This window comes from Eutrigla gurnardus (genome assembly GCF_963514095.1).
Source record: "Eutrigla gurnardus genome assembly, chromosome: 3".
NCBI lineage: Eukaryota > Metazoa > Chordata > Actinopteri > Perciformes > Triglidae > Eutrigla > Eutrigla gurnardus.
The window spans coordinates 7,568,860-7,590,258 of NC_139917.1; the positions used below are offsets into that span (position 1 = coordinate 7,568,860).

The following is a 21,399-nucleotide window of genomic DNA, read 5'->3' on the forward strand; positions in this document are numbered from 1 at the left end:
TAGAAGCAGCTGATGGCATCTTATTCCTCTGTGTATACTTTGATTGTTCTCTGACATTTCTCTCTCCTGCCATTTTAAAACCAGCCATTCAAATTCAACATGTGTGCCACACATCTTTTGAGTCTGAGCGATGCCGGGGAAGTTACTACTGTCTGTAAAACTGCACAAAGGTTTTTCCAAAAGGCATAATCATACTCTCTCACCTCTGCAGCTATACAATGATTTAAGGGTGCTCTGAATAATCAGCTGAGATTCTAAACAGTTGGTGCTCCATAGAACGTTTTTGCATTAATAAACAGTAAGTGGGAGGAGCCAAACAAGTGTCAGAAAGTGACAGTTCTGTCAAATGTGCAACAAAAGAATATGAATCATCTGGACACCTCTGATTATTGTACTGTATTTTTCAGCAGAAGACAGGCCGTTAATTTATTATTACTTTTAATAATAATAATAAATTAAATAAAATAAAAAACAAAGAAATCCAATTTAATAAAAATTGACAAAGGCATAAAAGATTATTATAATAAAAAGAGCAGATCAGAAGACGCAAAACAAATGCAAGACCCTTTCTGTATGTGCAGCTAAATGCTCCTTCTCCAGAGTTATGAGTCGTGTCACTAAGAGGGTTGAATATGTTGCACATGTTGCTAATGCACGTGTCCTGGTTGGAGCACCCTTCACATTTTTCTCTCTGTGCTCATAAAAATTGCTTTTGCTCAGATAAATGTAACCTGCAATGTTTTGCCTGAATATGAAAATGAAAGATAATGTTTTCAAAGAACAAGAGGCAACAGTTAAAGTTCCTATTTTACCACTTTTTAAGAGTTTATTGTACAATCAGATAAATTCACACAAAATAGTCAGTTTCACTGGATCATTAAAACTGACATGAAAACAATCACATTGTTGTTACCACCCAGTGGGGGTGGGCTGGATATCATTAGGGATTATTACAAACACCTTTACAAAGACAAAAGGCTTTAGTGTCATGACTCTGGCCTTCAGTTGCAAGAAGATGACACTGGTCTTTAAAAACAAGTTCTTTCAAGTTGCATCAAAATATGTACACATAAAAAATATTACAAATTTTATTGAAAGACTAGTGCGGTTGGAGACATATCTAGAGAGAAAGATGTGTGACTGTTACAGACGACGTGGACAGTTGTATAAACTGCTGAGGAAGGCGACGTTGAAACGGTGTGTGTCCAGCACACACAAACATGTAGTCAGTCACACACACTCCCTGCAGAGGAATAAGGATAAAGGACTCTGGAGACCCTGGCTGGCTGTATTGTTGAACTTAAAAACTCATTGCACATGCGTGCGTGTTGATGCATCTTTAGACAGGTGGAGGGTTGAAACACAAAGGAAAGTGACGGACGAGGCAGAAAGCCATCATTTCGCCGACGTTCAAAAGTCCCTTTTAACTAGTTTTCCAGCCAACAAGATCTCCATATGATGCTTTATTATGCGCCACAGTGGCTGGAGTGACCTGCTGCGACACAAACACCTGGCTGCTGGCGTTCGGCCCCTCAGGTCAGAGGTGAGCAGAGACGGCGTGGACAAGCGCTACGAACACTTCCACACACACACGGCCAGACTCCCTCCGAAGAACATGTACAGCAGGTTCTTCACCTCGTGTGTCACCTCGAAGCCGAAGCCCTCGCCGATCACTACGTGCCACGAGCTGCCGAATTTCTTATCCATGGTCTCTTTGATCATCTTCGCTGCACTCTGGGAAAGACGGCAAGAGACGAAAGCACATCAAAATCGTTTTTTTAAACAATTTAGGTTAATTTGATTTCTTGTTTGTGTTGAGATTTAAATAAAGAAAAAAACATTTATCTTTCGCTTTTTCCCCTTTTTTTCTTATCTGTATTCCTGTTTTTATTCATTGACCGAATGTGTTAAGAAATTAACATTGTATATGGGAACTATATAAAATGTTGATGTTTTATCAGATTACTTGATTAATCAATGGAATAATCAGTAGATTACTCAATTACAAAAAGATTCGATAGCTGCAGCCCTACTCCAAATAAGGTCATCTAGACATAAATACGGCAGAGACCTTGTTGTTTGGACCACAGACAGTCTCTGTTTTCTCCACATAGTGTGGTCCGGTCTCTGGACTAATGTGAGCTACAATTGTAGACCTCTCAGGGACCACAGACACAGGAGAATACAGTTTCTCCATTTAGGATTGAGCAGCATCAGGACAAAAGCAGGACCATCTCGACGGTGAGAGGCTTTAGTGACACAGCGTCACACACATTTCTTTCTTTCTTTGAAATATTAAAACTTGCGTGAATTTGTCTCCGCATTGACTTCGTATGCAATCACTCTGGGCAACAAATGTGCTTTGTGTTTGGTGTGAACACAGCATAAAAGTAGCAGTTTGATGGATGGGTGTGTATCGTGATATTATTGATTTCATTGATTGGTTCTAGTTAACGTAAGTACATATCCTATTTTCTTTTACAGGAGGAAAAGCTGACTCGGTTTTTATTTTTATAAAAATATTTTTTCTGTAATTAAATCTAAAAGGGTTAAAGGCAGTTTACATTTCATCTCCACTTTAACGATAGACTTAAGATGGGACAATATAGGATTTTATCGCAGATCCCCATTTCCACTATCAGGATAATCCTAAATATCACCATAAGTGAAAAAGTAAAAAAGGCTGCTAACTTGTTATCATTGTAGAGAAGTGAAAAATAGGGCCTGATTTAAATAATACAGGATACAAGAATAAGATCAAAATAAATGTATCCTAAAAAAAAGATGTGGGAAGAGCAAGTTGAAGAACCAGGCCCACAACAGCTCACGCACGCCCATCTACACCCACCCTGATCGAGAGGGGTCCAGGCTTCTGCGTGTTCAGCCCCATTACCCAGACCCCTCTCAACTCCAAGAAACCTGCACCCCCAAATCACCCCCCAAAATGAAAGACAAAGATAAAAAGGCATACATATCTTGAACATATAAAAATCAGCCATTTAAAGTAAAGAAAAATTATTGATCTTTATCCCAATCTTTTGTAATTGCTAGTTTTTTGTGGCTTTCTTTTAGTTTTTATCATAAACTTGGTCAATAAATAATGATGTTTTAGGAACATAATAAACGGTTCCAATTTAATATATTTTTCTTTTTTGAAAATAAAACATTTCCCCAGAAGCACAACATATTTTGTTCTTCTTTCAAACCCCAAATTATATTGATTGGTGATAATATTAAGGCAAGTCCTTGCTCAGACAGCCAAACTGTCACCTTGCGCCAAAATAGAGCCACATCTGGACAGTACCAAAACAGATGTAAGATGTCTTCCTCTTCTTCTCTGCAAAATCTACACATATTGTCCTCAGTTATTCTCCAAATTTTTAACATTTTCTTTGTTGGTAGAAAGAAGATTTTAATTTGAAAAGCCCATAAATGGGTTGAATAGGATGATTTGTACAAATTACAAGATATTCAACCAAGGAAGCAGCGTATCAAATATATTTTTCCAGTAATCTTGACAATAATATGGGGAAATTGCTGTATTTTTAAAGATAAAAAAAATTGTACAAGTCAAGATTAACTTTTCTATGTCCCAACCATTTATAGTTTTTAATAAACGGGCGGCAGACACTTAGGTTTGTATTTGAACCAAATAGTGTTGTTTTCCAAGCTGGAGGGATTGCTGAAATCAACTGCAGATACCGTAGTTTTGGACAAAAGTCTCCATATTTTAAAGTAAAGGATTCATAGTTAAGTAATTCTCCATTATCATTCAATGTAATTTACAAATAATATTTTATTATCTAAAATTGATTGCCAATATACAGGTTTTTTTTAATCCATATATCTGTTTATTTATCTCTACTTAATTGTTTTCACAAAAAAAGATTTGTCTTATTTGATACGTAATAAAAAATATTTGTTTCTTAACAAAGTGTAAACAGATTCCAGTATATTTTAGAGCCATTTAAACATTTTCGGCATATTTAATGAATATCAGGATAATATTGTGAATTATTATTTTCAATTATTTTGGACAGAACAATCTTGGCATGGAATTTTCATATTGTCCCATGCCTCGTGGCAGATATCAGATACACAGCATGGCAGAAATCAGTGTCTGACACTTACTTCATTGTTTGTGGCAAACTTCTCACAGGCTGTCACACAAAGCTCCATGGTTTCCACCCTCATTTCCTCCGGCATGTCGGTGTGCTGAGGACAGAAACAGACATGGTTACTATGTCATTACGCACTGAAACACCAAGGTCAACTCCATCCGGATTTCTTTGCTTTTCTACACATTGACTGAGGACAGTTGTCGACAACCTGAGGTAGCTTAACCAGTGACACATTAGTAATAACTTATAAGTAAGAGGTAATTAATTATAAGCTCTGGATTGGTTTTTCTCCACCTACATTTCACAAAGTCCCGTCCTAAACTGCCTCTGACAGGCTATTGAATGACGGAAGGTTATTAAAGATTTAACTCAAATGTGGATGTTTTCATCAGGGTTGCAGCCTTTTTCAATAGTGCTCTCATATATGATTACATGTCCTGATTATGAGAGAGGATTGTTTTTAAAAACGTTGATCAATGGAACATTCTGGAGTAGACGTCGCGTTGAAATCACTGCAGTTGTGTGCTCATCGTGGTGGCAGAAAAACAGACATTATTTCTGAAAATCTAAATGTGTTGTTGTGCTTGGATGTCGGAATAGAATAGAATTCAATACTGTCATCAAAAATGGATCATTAATCGCCCCTAATTCTCATGCTTTCATATCACTTTTCCACTATTTATCCCAAACAATGACAGATCAATGATGGTGACTAATAAACATACATTAGTAACATTCTCAGTAGGGTATTTTATAATGGTAAACACCACTGATCAAAGCAACATTAGTGTGTTAGCATAAGTACCATGTAAATTATACAGCATTCAATGAATGAATGGGGAATACGGTAATATTCTATCTGTGATATGACATTTACTTTTCACTTTGACTGAGCACAAACTTGTAATGTCGTCAGTATGTCGGTCTGTAACACATTAAAATCATTTGAATGTTCTGGATATGACCACAAGGTTTTGAGTTTTACTTTTGAGTAGATTTGGGATATTTTCCATCAGATATAGAAGAACTGTAACGTAGTCCATGCAGTTGGAAACTCACAACATGCTAATTGTTACCTTATTAATGTAAGGAAAAACCAGTAAAATAATCAGAGACCGCAACCAGATGATCCATATTCCCATTTCTACACAGTGAGGGATACAGATTATGAATAAGCATACTCAGAATTGGTGGATACCAAAGGCAAGAGGCCTGTACCACGAAGCCAGTACACCAAATAAGGATATCTTTACGTTTTCTGGTTAACTTACGGTTAGCCTAAACCTAACAACTGTGATCAACTCTTGTAATCAATTTAGGGGTTATCAATCTAGCTGTGAGAGAGTCCATATAAAAATAAATAAATATGTGTTAATCACATGTATTCTTATAAAATAGAAGATATGGTATTCATCCCCTTGGGGAAATTAGAGCACTTATGACAATATTTTAGCCTTTTTTCTTGAGCTGCATCACTTGCGGAGTTAAACTGATTTGGAGCAAATACAAAAATAGCATGAATATACGAACATAAGACTTTAGTTTATATCACCCACAACATACATAAAAGTACCGCTACCACCGTAACGCAAGCTGGTGATCGCCTATTCATTTATTGTAAGCACCAAAGTCTGTTTTACATCACAGGAGCTGTGATGTGTGACAGCTGAAAGAATAAGGTTAAAATATTGTGTCATAAGAATGGATCTAAGCAACACATAAATTGATACACACATGTATTCAGTCAGATATATGCTGCTCCAGATGGGCAGTGACATTAGGAGTCTATTAATTTACACATTCATAGTCAGTGATTTATTAACTAGCAAGTCTTGCTTCGAGTCTGGATTATGACTTTATCTTCCTCTTATATGTGTAATTATTATCTCATAATTCGTGCACAGAGCTCTGATCGGTCAGTAGGCAGTGTTATTATAGTTGATCACTTATATTGAACATAGCTTGTTCCAGAGCAGGATAGGTGTGCAGTTACCATGACTATCTAAGCTGGTAAGAAGTGAACCACAGTTGTAGGACTGAACACAGAGTTAAATCTGAAGTTGCCTGCTAAACCCAGATCCTGCTTGGTGGTACAGGTCTTGATCGTAAAGTTACATTTAGATCTGGTGTCATACTTAGTGATAATCTTAAACGTTGATATGACACATTGATTAATACTTAATACTTAATAATAATTACAAATGGCACTTCATTTCAAAAAGTTGCTGACCTCTGACCCGGAGAGACAAACCCAGAACAGAATAGCATTTGAAAGGATCCCCCAATGTGCTATGACGACATTGATCACATGTATAGCTACTGGACCAGCCTACACAGACACAAACTGTGGTTCGTACAGTGATGCAGGACGGTTGGATGTCCTACCCTGATGAGAGGGAAGCTGTGCATTCTCTTGTAGTCGGCCTCCTCCTTCTTTCCCTCGCCCGTCCCAGCCATTCCGACTCCTGCAGAAATGACATCTTCTACACGTTAAAAGGAAATAAACCTCGAGTTAGGAAGTCTGCTAAACGCCTGCTATGCAGCCATGGACACGGACAGTCCAGTCTTACATCTGTAGCTAAAACACTCGGTCGCGTTACCATGACCCGGCTACTAGGGACGACCTTAACTTGCTGAAACCATTAAACGTTAGCCGTTGCTAGCTAGCTACTATATCCGCGTAGTTTACACCAGACACCTCCTTTACGAGAACGGCATGGAGCGGCTTTTTGGTAGAGAAACAGGGTTTAGAAGCTAGCTAATTAGCTTAGCTTGTTTGATAGCAAACAGTTGATGCTACCGGTTGGTGTTTTCTACCCTCGTAAAAAAAATCGATTTTTGCTTAATTCTCCGTCGTATTGTGACGAGTTACGACGTGATGTCGACAGTGACTCAATGCGGAGTGACACCGAGGTGGAAATAGAAATAAATGTTACTTACGAGGCGTTTCTCCACCGAAAACTTCTACTGTTTGACTCCAGCTCGGTTGTTAAGGTGATATTTTAAACAACGGATGTCCGTGTAGGATAAACCCCGCCTACTACAGCCTCGCTTCTCTCCTATTGGTTAAGAGCCAGTCAGTCAACTGACAAAGTCATTAATTCAATTAAAAAAATGTAAGAATGAAGCAGAAGAACCACTGTCATATATATATATAGTATATATGTATAGGTAGACATACAGGTAGATAGATAGATGTGATCCAAAAAGATTTAAAGCGCATTTCTCTAATTTAATTTAGGATTTAAGATATGTTTCCTGGAAACCGGTACACTCTAAACATTTTTGGTTAACGTGATCTTGGCATTACATATTTTGTATATTTAGTTTTGTATTATTGTTATTAATTGTATTAGTATTTGTACAGTTTACCTTTATGTTTGTGCAGTCAATGAAGCTGATTCTGAAAAAAGAGTAGAGAATGAGTAAAAATAGAATAAAATGAAGGTGAAAATAGCTCATGATGGTATTTGTAGTAAACTTTCCACTGCCGTATCCAGCTGTTAGTGAGTAAAGCCATTTCTATCTGTTGAAATAAGCCCTCTGACTGAATCTGACCCACATTCAGCTGGATTTCCCAGGTGGAGTGTTTGACCCAGAATCATCAATCTGCTAGACACACTCATAATAATCCACAAAGCTTTGACAGTGATTCTCTGTGTGACAGTCATGTCTGTTAATCTGGGTTGTGCATTTGGCCTCAAACCCAGCAGAGGACAGATATGAGGGTAAGATAATCAACAAATGTGTCCAAGTTCTGTCTTAACCATCATCACATTAACCTTCATCTACACCATGGGCTTGATCTGCATGGTTCATCTGGACGGAATGCTTATTGGAGCCCCAGACCAGAATAAGATGATGGTAGTTTAATGGAAGTTTGAGTGTGAAGTATAAATAGCATGAACTTAAAAGTGCATGTAGTTAAAATTTAAAAAGGGGGGTTTAGCTCAGGAGGTAGAGCTGGTTGGCTGGTAACCGCAAGATTGCTGGTTCGATCCCCGGCTCCTCCTAGCTGAGTGCCTGGTGTCCCTGAGCAAGACACCTCACCCTAATTGCTCCTGACGAGTTGGTTGTCGCCCTGTGTGGTTGACTCCGCTGTCGGTGTGTGAATGTGTGTATGAATGGGTGAATGTCAGTCATTACTGTAAAGCACTTTGGACAAAAGCGCTATATAAATGAGGGCATTTACCATTTTAAAATGTACATATTGCCGCTATTATCGCACATGAAAAAGGAAGGAATAGCTGGGAAACAATAAACCAAAACTAGGTAGACAGGTAGTAGGGAGCAGTTTTCTGTGCTTCTGTTTTCTGTGCTTTCTGGTCTAGCAGGTCTCTCTGGACCGTTGTGGAACCGGATCCTGACTGCACCGACACTGTGGTCTTGTTTGACTCTTACTGCTAGTATTTTTAAGGCGGCTGACTATAAGAAATGTATTAAAATCTGCATCTCTACTGTTACTTGACTCCTCCCAGGATTACTCCCAGGGGCAACGTGGCATCATGACTTTTCGTAAACATACACGCCACTTCCTGTGGCGTGTTATCTGTACGCAATTCGAGCTATCCGCGTGTATGTGTACGTTCTGAGTGAAACGACCCATCACATCCGCGTGTTTGTCAGCGCCCTCTAGCGAAACGACCCATCACATCCGCGTGTATGTAAACGCCCTTTGGGGTTACGGTTAGGGTTAGGGTTCGGCGTTGATAAACACGCGAAAAGGTGATTGTCTGTAGTGATAACACGCCATAATGGCATACGAGTTGGCGTGTCATACATAGCTCGTGGGAATTTTATGAACTCAACGTTGTCCTGAGGGCAGAAGCATTTTTGATTGGTTCAATCTGACAACCAATCGCAACACAGAAAATAATTGTGGAGGCGGGCTCACCATTTTCAAACTCAACGCGCGCTGCCTGAACAATCTGATCCTTTCCAGAAAAAAATTCAAGGAGCAGTTTACAGCCCGAGCATTTACAAGGTGAGCAATTTTCTCCGAAATGGAACATAGTATGTGCAGCTATGTGTGATTACATGTGTGATAGCTTAAATGTGTGATACGTGTTAACCATAAGCGCTAGCTAAGATAGCTAGCCTGCTAGTCAAGCTAATCAGGTGAGCTAGACAGCTTTGATAATGAACATTGCATTAAACGTTACTGTGCTTTTGTTTGTTGGCCAAAAGATGGCAGCGCGTTCAGACTCAGCGGCTGAGTGCTCTCCCTTTCGGTGTTTTGTTTATTTACTAGTGTGTCCATTTATACTATTCGCGTTAAAATCCTGTTCGGCAAACACCATCTATAGCCGGCAGGATCTCTTAGGAATAGGTTTACACAGCGAGCGGTCTTTTACAACTGACTTTATTCGCTCGCACGAAATACCCGTGGATATAGCTAGGCGCCCCGGCTCAACCTGGATTACCATCCCAGCAGGGAGGCGCCGGAGACGGCGCCGGGATCGAAAACAAAAGCGGGGATGCAGAGCTGGCCTGTTGCTAAGGCTAAGGAAGCGGCCACACAAACTGCCGCTTCCGAGTATCTTCCTCACAAACGCAAGATCACTGGCGAACAAAATGGACGAACTAAGACTACAGGTTGCAAACAACAACTTTGTGAAGGATTGCTGCATGCTGCTCATCACAGAGTCTTGGCTTAATCCTTCCATTCCGCATACAGCTATTGAGCTAGCAGGCCGCACAACAGGACTTACAGGACTAGAGACTCTGGTAAGAGCCGCGGAGGGGGGCTTTGCATTTATGTTAACAACTGCTGGTGCACTGACACAAGGACAATAAACAGCCACTGCTCGCCACATCTGGAGTATGTAACTGTCAAGTGCAGGCCCTTTTATCTGCCCGTGAGTTTAACGTTGTGATGCTAACAGCTGTGTACATTCCTCCGGATGCTAATGCCATCGTGGCACTCGGACATTTATATGACACTATCAGCAGCCAACAGAGTTTGTTTCCTGAGGCTATTCACATCATTGCTGGGGACTTTAATCATGTGGATTTAAAGACTGCACTCCCCAAACTCCATCAGCATGTTAAATGTGCTACCAGGGGAGACAACACACTAGACAAGGTTTATTCCAACATCAAACAAGGCTTCAGGGCTAAACCACTTCCTCACCTCGGTCAGTCAGACCACATGGCCCTGCATTTAATCCCAGCATACACCCCTCGCAGGAAAAGTGCTTCTACCACAACCAGAACTGTTAAAACATGGCCTGAAGGTGCTTCTGAACAGCTTCAGGACTGTTTTGAGTCAACAGACTGGGACATCTTTAAACACCAAGATCTGGAGCAGTACACAACATCTGTCTTGGACTATATAAAATACTGCACAGAAAACTGTGGAAAAGCGCATCCGGGTCTACCCAAACAGGAAGCCGTGGATGACAAAAGAAGTGCAGTGCCTGCTCAGGGAGAGAAACATCGCTTTCAGGGCTGGTGATGCAGCGCTATACAGCACTGCCAGATCCAACCTGAAGAGAGGCATCAGGGAGGCCAAGGCTGACTACAAGAGGAAGATTGAGGACTGCTTCGAGAGCAACAACTCCAGGCAGGTGTGGCAGGGGGTTCAGCACATCACCAACTATCGACCGAACAACACCTCGGCTGATGCCAGTGACATCTCACTGGCAGAGGAGCTGAACCACTTCTTCGCCCGCTTTGAGGTAACCTCACAGGACACAGCCACACCACATCTTTCAGCCCACAGCAGTCACTTTCTCACAGTGGAGAAGCACAAGGTGCGACGCACGCTGAGGGCGGTGAAGCCGAGGAAAGCGTCAGGGCCGGACTGCATCTCGGGACAGGTGTTCCAGGACTGTGCAGACCAGCTGGCTGGGGTTTTTACCACCATTTTTAACCAGTCACTTTCCCAGGGCACCGTCCCTCCCTGTCTCAAGTCCTCAACCATCATTCCAATTCCAAAAAAGACTTCCATCAGCAGCCTTAATGACTACCGTCCAGTAGCACTTACCCCAGTCATCATGAAGTGCTTTGAGAAACTGGTACATACACACATCATCTCAAATCTCCCACCCAGGTTTGACCCTCACCAGTTTGCCTACAGAACCAACAGGTGCACAGAGGATGCTATCGCCACAGCTCTCCATGCTGCTTTGTCCCACCTGGAGCGGCAGGGGAGCTATGCGCGGCTCCTATTTGTGGACTTCAGCTCAGCATTTAACACCATACTCCCCAACAGACTAATGACCAAACTTTTAGAACTGGGAATATCCAACTCCGTCTGCCTTTGGATCAAGGACTTCCTGTCAGACCGCTCCCAGAGGGTGAAGGTAGGCCCCCACATCTCCACAGCCCTTAGCCTAAACATCGGCTCGCCTCAGGGCTGTGTGCTGAGCCCCCTACTCTACACCCTCTACACGCATGACTGCACCTCCGCACACTCCAGCAACGCCATCATCAAGTTTGCTGATGATACCACAGTTGTGGGGCTCATCTCTGGGGGAGATGAGTCGGCTTACCGGGACGAGGTGGAGCAGCTGTCACTTTGTCCTGAACACCTCCAAGACCAAGGAGCTGGTCATAGACTTCAGGAGGAAAGCCAAAACAGACACTCAACCCCTATTCATCGGGGGGAAACAGGTGGAAAGGGTATCGGATTTCCGGTTTCTCGGTGTGCACATAACTTAACTTGGAACATTAACACCACAACCACCATCAAGAAAGCACAACAGAGACTGTACTTCCTGAGGGTTCTCAGGAATAACAATTCGACTCAGAAACATTTGGTGTCATTCTATCGTTGCTCCATAGAAAGCATCCTGACTTACTGCATGTGTGTGTGGTTTGCCAGCTGCACAGTGGCTGACCGGAAAGCCCTCCAAAGGGTTATTAACACAGCCCAAAAGATCATTGGTTGCTCACTCCCCACCCTGGAAGAACCGTACAGCTCTCGCTGTCTTAGTAGGGCTAAAAACATTGGGATTCGTCCCACCCAGGTCACCAACACTTTGAGTTATTGCCCTCGGGCAGACGTTTCAGGTCTCTAAATGCTCGGACTAACAGACTTAAGAACAGTTTTTATCCAAAAGCTATAACAGTGCTAACACCGCAAATACCTTTACCTATGATGGTACATGATGCTCAGGGTCTCTGCAATCTACTGTGTTTTGTTTTGTCTCCTTAAGCTGCTACGGTGTGCATTTGTGTGTGTGTGTGTGTGCGTGTTGGTGTGTAAGCTTGTCGTTTTAAATGTGTCTTTTAAAGGTCTAGCCTATTCTTTTTGATGCTTTTAATGTTAAATTATTTACGCACTTTAAGGGATTGTACTGTAAATTTCGTTGTACTGGTACAATGACAATAAAGACCATTCTAATTCTAATTCTACTTATATTAAAAAACAATAGTTATGTAGGCCAGTGTACAGATTTGGCTTTTTTCCATGGCTGTTAAATCTCATCTGGTCCCAGGGCATAGCCTAAACCGTAATGACTTTGACGTACCTGCTATGCTAGCCTGTTGTTTCAAAGGCAAGTACGTTTTTTAGCTCCTTATCACAGAGAGGTGGAAGAACAAGATAATTCAGAAAAACATCAGCTTTTTAGTATTAATGAGCAAAATTATGTGTGCCTGCCCATAATTGTTAACCACAAGCACTAGCCTAACTAGCCTGCAAGCAAAGCTAATCGGGTGGGCTAATCTGGTCCCAGGGCAGAAACCATTGGTTCCAAGCTGAGTGGCCTAAATCATTACTTGTCTGGGGTCATTTTAGTCTCTTCTGGTCCCAGGGCTGAAGTTACATTCTCCTGGTCCCAGGGCTGAGTGGCCTAAATCATTACTTGTCTGGGGTAATTTTAGTCTCTTCTGGTCCCAGGGCTGAAGTTACATTCTCCTGGTCCCAGGGCTGAGTGGCCTAAATCATTACTTGTCTGGGGTCATTTTAGTCTCTTCTGGTCCCAGGGCTGGAGTAACATTCTCCTGGTCCCAGGGCTGAGTGGTCTAAATCATTATTTGTCTGGGGTCATTTTAGTCTCTTCTGGTCCCAGAGCTGAAGTTACATTCTCCTGGTCCCAGGGCTGAAAGGCCTAAATCATTACTTGTCTGGGGTCATTTTAGTCTCTTCTGGTCCCAGGGCTGAAGTTACATTCTCCTGGTCCCAGGGCTGAGTGGCCTAAATCATTACTTGTCTGGGGTCATTTTAGTCTCTTCTCGTCCCAGGGCTGAAGTTACATTCTCCTGGTCCCATGGCTCAGTGGCCTAAATCATTATTTGTCTGGGGGCATTTTAGTCTCTTCTGGCCCCAAGGCTGAAGTAACATTCTCCTGGTCCCAGGGCTGAGTGGCCTAAATCATTACTTGTCTGGGGGCATTTTAGGCTCTTCTGGTCCCAGGGCTGGAGTAACATTCTCCTGGTCCCAGGGCTGAGTGGTTTAGTCAGGGGAGAGATAAATGCAGCCAAGAATTGTAAAGAATAGGAAAGAGAAACCTCATGAAAGGGCATGTTTGTTTTCTTATTATTATTATTATTAGAATATGTTGCCCCATGTTACCCACATGTTTACTTTCACCCTACAGTGTTGTTAGTCCCCTACGCTGTTTTGCCTCACCTGCGCATGACCATGCCAGTGTCTCTTTTGGACACAAATACACAATATTAGCAATATTAAAAATATTTCTTCTCTTATAATGTCTTTTTCTATTTTCAGAATATGGAGACACAGTGGGTGAATGGTGTCAAAAAATGCTTGAAGAAGCCATGTGATTCCAGGGTCAACCAAGATGTTGTTGTTTTTTGTGGGGATGCCAAGGACTTCATGGAGGGGTATATCAACCAAGTGCAGGAGAAGGAGCAGTGCTATTTCAGACCCCCAGTTTGCCCCAGGAAGGACTATTATCTTTATGGCTGTGATCGTAGCAATCAGTGTGCAGGGAATAGCACTGGGGAGGCCACAAAAACCCGGGCCAATTCCTGCAAGGCGTACATCTCATTTAAAGTTGTCCTGGACTTCGGAATATCAGGTGCCATTATACATATGATGCTTCAGCATACTGGACATGACAATGAAGATTCCAAAGAGAAGAACCGCATCCACCTGCATTCCCTGGTTGAAATGTGGCTTCAACAGGGTTGCTCCAATTCAGAAATTTTAATAAAAAGCTGTGATTGGGCTCAACAAAATGGGCATGTGGAAAAAAAAAACCCGCCGTTTTTACTTGACCCCTGATGACATTCGGCTTTTGAAGAAAAACCTCAGGGGTGTGGGAGACAGTGATTCTGTCAGTGTGGACCATTTGGTTTCAACAGAACTCAGATCGTCTGTTTTTCATCAGCCACTTACCACAGAACAACCATTTATTTTAGTTGTACAAACACCTTTTCCAAGGAAACTTTTGGAAGAGAACCCCCATCCAATGATGTTTATGGATGCCTCCTACAAAGGCATAACAGCCTATGGGTATGCATTTTATGCACTATTGATGACAAGCAAAACCGGAAAGGGGCGTTCACACCGAACGCGATAGACACGAATTGAGCGGCGACTCTACATTGAAAATCAATGTAAATGGCGCGATGACGCTCCATTCACGCGATGAGACGCGGCACGAATGGCGCGTCTGACGCGAAAGGCGCGAATGCCGCTTCTGACGCGAATGGAGCGTCTGACGCGAATGAAGCGAATGGAGCGTCTGACGCAATGGCGCGAATGGCGCGTCTGAAGCGACGCGAATAAAGTTGAAAATATTGAACTTTTCAGGCGGCATCGCACCGCGACATCCAATCAGCGACGAGTTCAAGCCGACAGACAGATGAGCTGACAGACAGATGAGCTGTTTTTAGCTGTTTTTAGTCATTTGCTTCGTCGTCTCTTGAGGAAGCTTTATTTCTTTGGGTTTTTGGGGGGATTTGGTTTGTTAATTCTTGGTGGATTCAAATGTCTAAATATTGACACAGACCAATAAGCTGTCATTAAGCTTGCAAATAAATCAGCCAGGCGGATATATAAGCTGACATTATCTTATATCAGTATTTGTGTTTGTATCAACTGATAAGTAACAATACATGTCAAAGATATCAAATCAAATCAATTTATTTGTAAAGCACATTTAAAAACAACCAAAGTTGACCAAAGTGCTGTACAGTTCAGTGAACACAAAATTACCAACAAAAATGACACACACATTGAGACCACACTTGAGACCATCAGGGACATTTAAAGGCCTGGGCAAACAAAAAGGTATTTAGATTTGCCTTAAAGGCAGCTGCGGAGGAGGAGCACCTAATTGAAGTGGGTAGGCTGTTCCATAGTCTTGGGGCTGCAACGGCAAAGGCACGATCGCCCTTTCCTCGTAGCCTAGACCGGGGAACGGTCAGGAGCTGTTGATTCGAGGATCTAAGAATCCTTGGGTTGGAAAGGGGGGAGAGTAGGTCACAAATGTATTGGGGGGCCAGGCCATGTAGTGCTTGAAAAACAAATAAAAGAACTTTAAACTCTGTCCTGTACTTGATGGGGAGCCAATGAAGGGATGTGTTTGAGCTCATTCCCAAAACAACCCGACTCGGGAAGACCGGACCCCGGCACGACGGGGGCCGTTAACCGGCCTCACACCGTCCATGGGCTGAGCCTCGATCAGAAGGACTCAGGCCCCCGAGCGACACCGGGCAAGCGGTCTTCCGTACGCCACATTTCCCACGTCCGCCCGCCCGTCGGACGGGGATTCGGCGCTGGGCTCTTCCCTCTTCGCTCGCCGCTACTGAGGGAATCCTAGATAGTTTATTTTCCTCCGCTTGGTAATATGCTTAAATTCAGCGGGTTGTCTCGTCTGATCTGAGATCGTAGTCGAATGTGGCCCCGACTCTCCCTGGGGAGAGGTGCGAGGGACGTGGCTCCCGGAGGAGGTTCACGGACTCTGGCATCGGGTACCCCGAGGCGGAGGAGGAGGGCCCGCCGACGTGACCCGCCGGCTCCCCGCCGGCGCTGCCCTCGTTTCCCTCGCTAGAGCAGCACCGGTTCAAAAATGAGCGTCATGCGCGAATGACGCGAATGAAGCGAATGACGCGAATGAAGCGAATAGTCCAAAATGATCAAGTGGCGCGATACACGCGTCTCACGCGATTGTATTTGCGTCTATCGCGTCCGGTGTGAACGCCGCAGAAGAGGTGTTCCATTTGCCTATTTTATCCTGAGCAAGGAAACCACTGCAACTTTAAGCCTGTGCCTACAGAAGCTTCAATTAAATAACCCAGGCTTCTACCCTAGGTCAGACAATTGTTACAGCCTAATTTTTATGCTGTATTTGTTTTCTTTGTAATGGGAGCTACAGAAATATGCATGTTTGAATCTGCAAATATTACTGCATTGAGCAACAGCTATTGAATTTTGGATCTCACTAGGCTCTTAACATTTTATTCTTAATTGTCTTAATGCAATGCTTACACTGTATATTATCCTGTCTAATGTATGCTTTTGGGTGTGGTGCAACTTTTTACTCAATGACCTTTTCTCTTTCTTTTGAATGTTACAGGTCAGTGATGATGGGCCGTGACTTGAGAGTGCTTAATGCCATCAAAAGCATTTTCCCAAATGCAAAGCCTCTCCTTTGTTGGTTCCATGTGCTTCAGGAAAGTGAATGTAATATGTAACTGTACAATGGTGTGCAGTTGGCATTGACATAGACTAACAGGAAAGGTTAACTGAGTAGGCACGGAGTACTATCTAAGGATCTTTGGCACTGTGTGTTTTCAACAGAAACGTAGTGGGTGTGTTAACAAATGTAATGTTCTTTTTGTTGGGCTTCCAGCCTTTAATGGGACAGGACAGTAGAGCTTTACAGGAAGTGATGGGAGAGAGAGCCATGAGGCAGGATCTGGAAATGGCAATGAGCCAGAATCGCACCCGGGTCCCCAGATTAATGCTATAGGCCTTAGCCAAGTGTGTCACAACCCCAACAAGGGGAATGTTAAACTTTTCTGAAAGGGCCATCAACTAGTGGTCTGCAATGGAATTTGCATAAATACTTGCATAAAGTACAGAATCTGTGGCAAAACTACGGCCCAGGGGCCAAATGTGACCCGTTGGTCTCTTTTAAATGGCCCGCCATGGCTTCTAACTACCTTGCGATAGGCTGCCACAACATATACCCTAATGTGCATCTGAAGCAATTATGCTGTTACAGGCTGTGAACCGGTGGCTTGTAAAGACAGATGGAGGTCATCTGACACCTGAACAAAGGAATGTGGTCGTTCATGCAATGGCATCAATAAAAGCCTGCTTCACGGTACTATATTTATATTTTTAACATTAATAACCCCAGTTCAACTAAGTGTTGCTGGCCATTATACATTCTATAAAAGTGAGTTTACAAGTATTTATGTTTTTTTCTTTTTAATGTTTTTATACATTAAAAGCACCTCTGATTAAATATGTTTTCCCCTCAGGAGGAAGAGTTTCTCAGCTTCTCTGACATGAAATGCAGTGAGATCGACACCCTTTTGGGGAGTTCCCATGTAGCAATTTATCTTAAGACAAATTGGTTTATTTATGCGGAGCTGTGGGTCAACTTTGGAAGAACTTTCTATCACTGTAGCAGTGAGACCAACAACAAGGCTGAAAGGTATATTTTACTTACATTTGCCAATAATATTACAAATAATTTGTTCTTTTGATATTGGGAATCAGAGGGTTTACTTAAAACATCAAGGTGTTTCTGACAGCCTAAGCATCGTGTTTCTAAAATTATAAATGCAAATGCAGTGCCAGGCTCTTGCTGGTCTCAAAATGGCATGGGTATACTAAACAGTGTTGGAATAAGCCATTGTGATTGGCTCCTGTCAAAACGGATAAGAAAAGAAAATCCATCCCTTTTGATTTTTGATTTTGATTTTTTGATTTTTAGTGTAATGCCTTACAATTCAGAGACAGTCATTATGTTTAGGTAATGAATTACTTGCAAAAAAAGTAAAGTAATATGTAAGGGATAATGCCCGACAAAGTGTCCATTATCTATATAATTGGACCACGCGGATTCCATTTATTTCGTATAATGGACACCTCGAAGGGCATTTTCCCACTTATACCATGGTCACTTACAAAATAAATAAATATTTAATCAATTATTAATACTATAATTAGTTTTAGAGCTAAAATCGTTAGTTTTTTCAACCGTTTATCGCAACACTGTGGAATGTTGGTTAAGTGGCTACAGGTGGCTACTTTGGGAACCAAGACGCAGACGTCATAGGTGTAGTATATCCCAATTTAACCGACACCCATTTCAACCTAGACCATGGTATAAACATGTATAATGCCCATACTCCCAAAACTGTCATTAATGTGGCTCTTTGGGTGGAATGAAAGAGGTTTCACTAGTCAGACAAAACATGTGGGAATCAGTTTTTATACTGACAGTTTATTTTGTGTTGCTATTCAATTATTTCCCCCAATTTATTAGGAATTGGATGGTATGGAGTGCATGGTATGGTGGGTGTCAGATTATTGTTTGTCAAGCTTTTCACATTTTTTCATGCCTTTCTCTCAAAGGTTCTTCCACACATTGAAATATCAGTTTCTGCGAGGCCAGGCCAATAGAAGAGTCGACCAACTTCTCCTCTTGCTGTGTGGAGATATGGAAAAGTACTACAGGTTAGTAAGTTCTCTAACAGGGAATACGGATGTTGCCAAGTTAACAAATTAACAAAAAAGTTAACAGGGAACGACGAGGAAGCGGGTTCTGCCAAATTACAATTTCAGTAGAGCTGCTACAGTTACTCAAAGATATTGGATATCCTATCCGAATATGCAAAATGTGTCATCAAAACCTAACTTATGTTGGAGCTTGCTATGGCACACTCTCTCACACTTGTGTCCTGTCCCTGTCTCCTCCCTGTCCTATCTGAGGCAAAGGCTACTATTTTACTACAGTTCCAAATTTGTGTCCTGTTTTTCATTACTGCAGCCACATGGAGGACCTCAGTGAAGCAGGACGACTGACGTTACCCCCCTCTGCTGCTCACCAGGCTGCTGCTCTTCTATTTGAAAATGGCGTGGGCACAGATTTGGAGATCAAAGCTGGGCAGTGCTCTATGTCATCACAGTCCACCAACCAGGTGTACAATGTCAACTTGTTACACTTCAGGTGTGAATGCATCAGTTTCCTAATGGGTAACATGTGCAAACATCTTCTGTTGTTGAAGATGGAGGTAGGCAGGAGAGGAATTGACATTGAAAAATTGCGCAATAACGAAGTGCTTGAAATCATCAACAATCATCTCTACCAACAAACTGGAGATGCCATATCCATATTCGATAGTGATGGTACAATGAATATTGTGTATGGGAAAACTTTCTGCACATGCATTGCCAACAGTTTTGGGGGAAAATGCATTTGCATGTGCTTGAGCCTCAAGACATTCTAACAGACCCCAGAGAAAATAGACAAGTGTCTGGAGCATCTGATGAGAAGCCTCACATGGGAATACAGTCCATGTTATCAGACTTACTGGAGTGGAGCAAGTCTGAAGCTTTCAAATATTCCCCTGAACTGTACCATAATATCCAAACAGCACATGGTGGCTTTTGGAAAATTTACAGCTGTATCAAGAAAAAGAAAAATTACTCCTTTACATGGCTACCGCAAAAAAAATAAAGAAAGCTAGACTGCAGAGAGCAGTCATTGAGAACTTCAAAAACAAAAAAAAACCAAGAAGAACCTGATTGTTTTCAGATTGGAGGTGTCATTGTGACAGTTGTGTGTTCGCATGGATGGGGGAAGATGTACCATGTTTTAAATTGTGTTATATCTCATACATGCTTTTAGAAAATATGTGATTAAATGTTTTTATTCTGCTTTCTGCCAGAATTAGCCTCTGGTAGCTTTCTTGAAAATTACCCCTTTCCTGAAGTCAGATTTTTAATGTCATTAATTAATTATGATCTGAAGGTATCATAATCAAATGGAAAAACCTTTTGTATCCATGTTCATGGAGTTGGGTGTTTTTTCTTCCATATATTGACCTGCCTAATATTGATAATTAAATCAGTTCTATCTAAGTTTTGTTGATGTTATGAATCTATATGTCAACCGCCCTTTTACAGTAGGTAGTCAGTAATCCAGGATACCAGGTGGGTGTCCACACCCATCTGCAAGAGCTTGTCTCCCAGTCTGGAGGGTTGGATGGTTGATGTCTACTTCTAGCAGGTTAAGGAACCATGTCATAAAGCTTACATCAATTCCAAATGGCTTCTTGAACATGAGTTGGACAATGACTCCACTGAAACAAAATGCCCCCTGGTCACTAGATCTCAACCCAACTGAACATTTTGGGATGTTGTGTAACAGGAGCTTTATGCTCTGGTCGTAAATCCGACAAAGCTGCAGTCACTGCAAGATGCTATCCTATCAATATGGATTATAAGCATTTCTTAAGAATGCTTCCAACACCTTGTTGAATCAATGCCACAAATAATTAAGGCAGTTCTGAAAGTGAAAGGGGTCAAACACGGTATTAGTATGGTGTTCCTAATTATCCTTTAGGTGAGTGTATGTTCATGGGTTTTTCACAATTTATCTCAGAAAATTCCAAGGACCCTCTATTTAAAACCTTTTTTTTTTTGGTAATAAAACAAGGACCGATTTGAGTTAAAGCACAATGCTGGCAGTGGTGGACAGTAACGGAGTAAATTTACTTAAGTACTGTACTTAAGTACATATCCAGAGGATTTGTACTTTACTTGAGTATTAGATTTCTTTGGTACTTATTACTCTTACTTGAATACATTTCCAAGACAAATACTATGTAATGGAACGGACACATCAACTCCGGCAACGGACGTCAAGTCAACGGATCCCATTCATTGTCTATGTAGAGCAGGAGCTCCGCATGATGGATACAGCACATGGAGTTGGCGGCCCAGTCGCCGTATGTGAATTTGCATAAAGTTCGATAGATTGAACTTTATGCAAATGACGTCCGTCCAACGCAATGCCGCCGGCTCCAGAAATTTTGTTCAAACTATCAAACTAGGCAGTGTTGATCCAATATGAATCCAGATTCTGTTACTGCACTACACATTTGAATTTGACAGGAATTTGAACTGAAATTAGCTTCACTTTTGCTTAAATTGGAACCCCAATTTCCACTGCATGCGTCTCCGCTGCGTTGCGTCTCCGCCACGCCAGTGGAGCAGATACGTTTCACTTGATGGTACAGACACACCAACTCCGGCAACAGACGTCAAGTCAACGGATCCCATTCATTGTCTATGTAGAGCAGGAGCTCCGCATGATGGATAAAGCACGTCGAGTTG

General features: G+C 42.0%; 1 protein-coding gene across 1 annotated transcript; it reads right to left on the reverse strand.

Moving 5' to 3' along the window:
* Positions 1-807: 807 nt before the first annotated feature.
* Positions 808-7,180, reverse strand: LOC311011201 (dynein axonemal light chain 4). The gene is made up of 4 exons (XM_084006008.1): positions 7,062-7,180; positions 6,507-6,586; positions 4,132-4,215; positions 808-1,734 (listed from the first exon to the last, which is right to left on the reverse strand). The coding sequence occupies exons 2-4, from the start codon at positions 6,576-6,578 to the stop codon at positions 1,570-1,572; spliced, it is 321 nt and encodes a 106-aa protein (XP_083862134.1). The 5' UTR covers positions 6,579-6,586; positions 7,062-7,180; the 3' UTR covers positions 808-1,569.
* Positions 7,181-21,399: the final 14,219 nt, after the last annotated feature.

Bases quoted from the DNA above. Each gene is read 5' to 3' on its own strand.
- LOC311011201 (XM_084006008.1), bottom strand. From the start codon at position 6,578: ATGGCTGGGACGGGCGAGGGAAAGAAGGAGGAGGCCGACTACAAGAGA. The intron at 4,216-6,506 runs GTAGGACATCCA...TTCTGTCCTCAG, and splicing joins ACAGCTTCCCTCTCATCAGG to CACACCGACATGCCGGAGGA. The intron at 1,735-4,131 runs GTAAGTGTCAGA...CGTCTTTCCCAG, and splicing joins AGTTTGCCACAAACAATGAA to AGTGCAGCGAAGATGATCAA.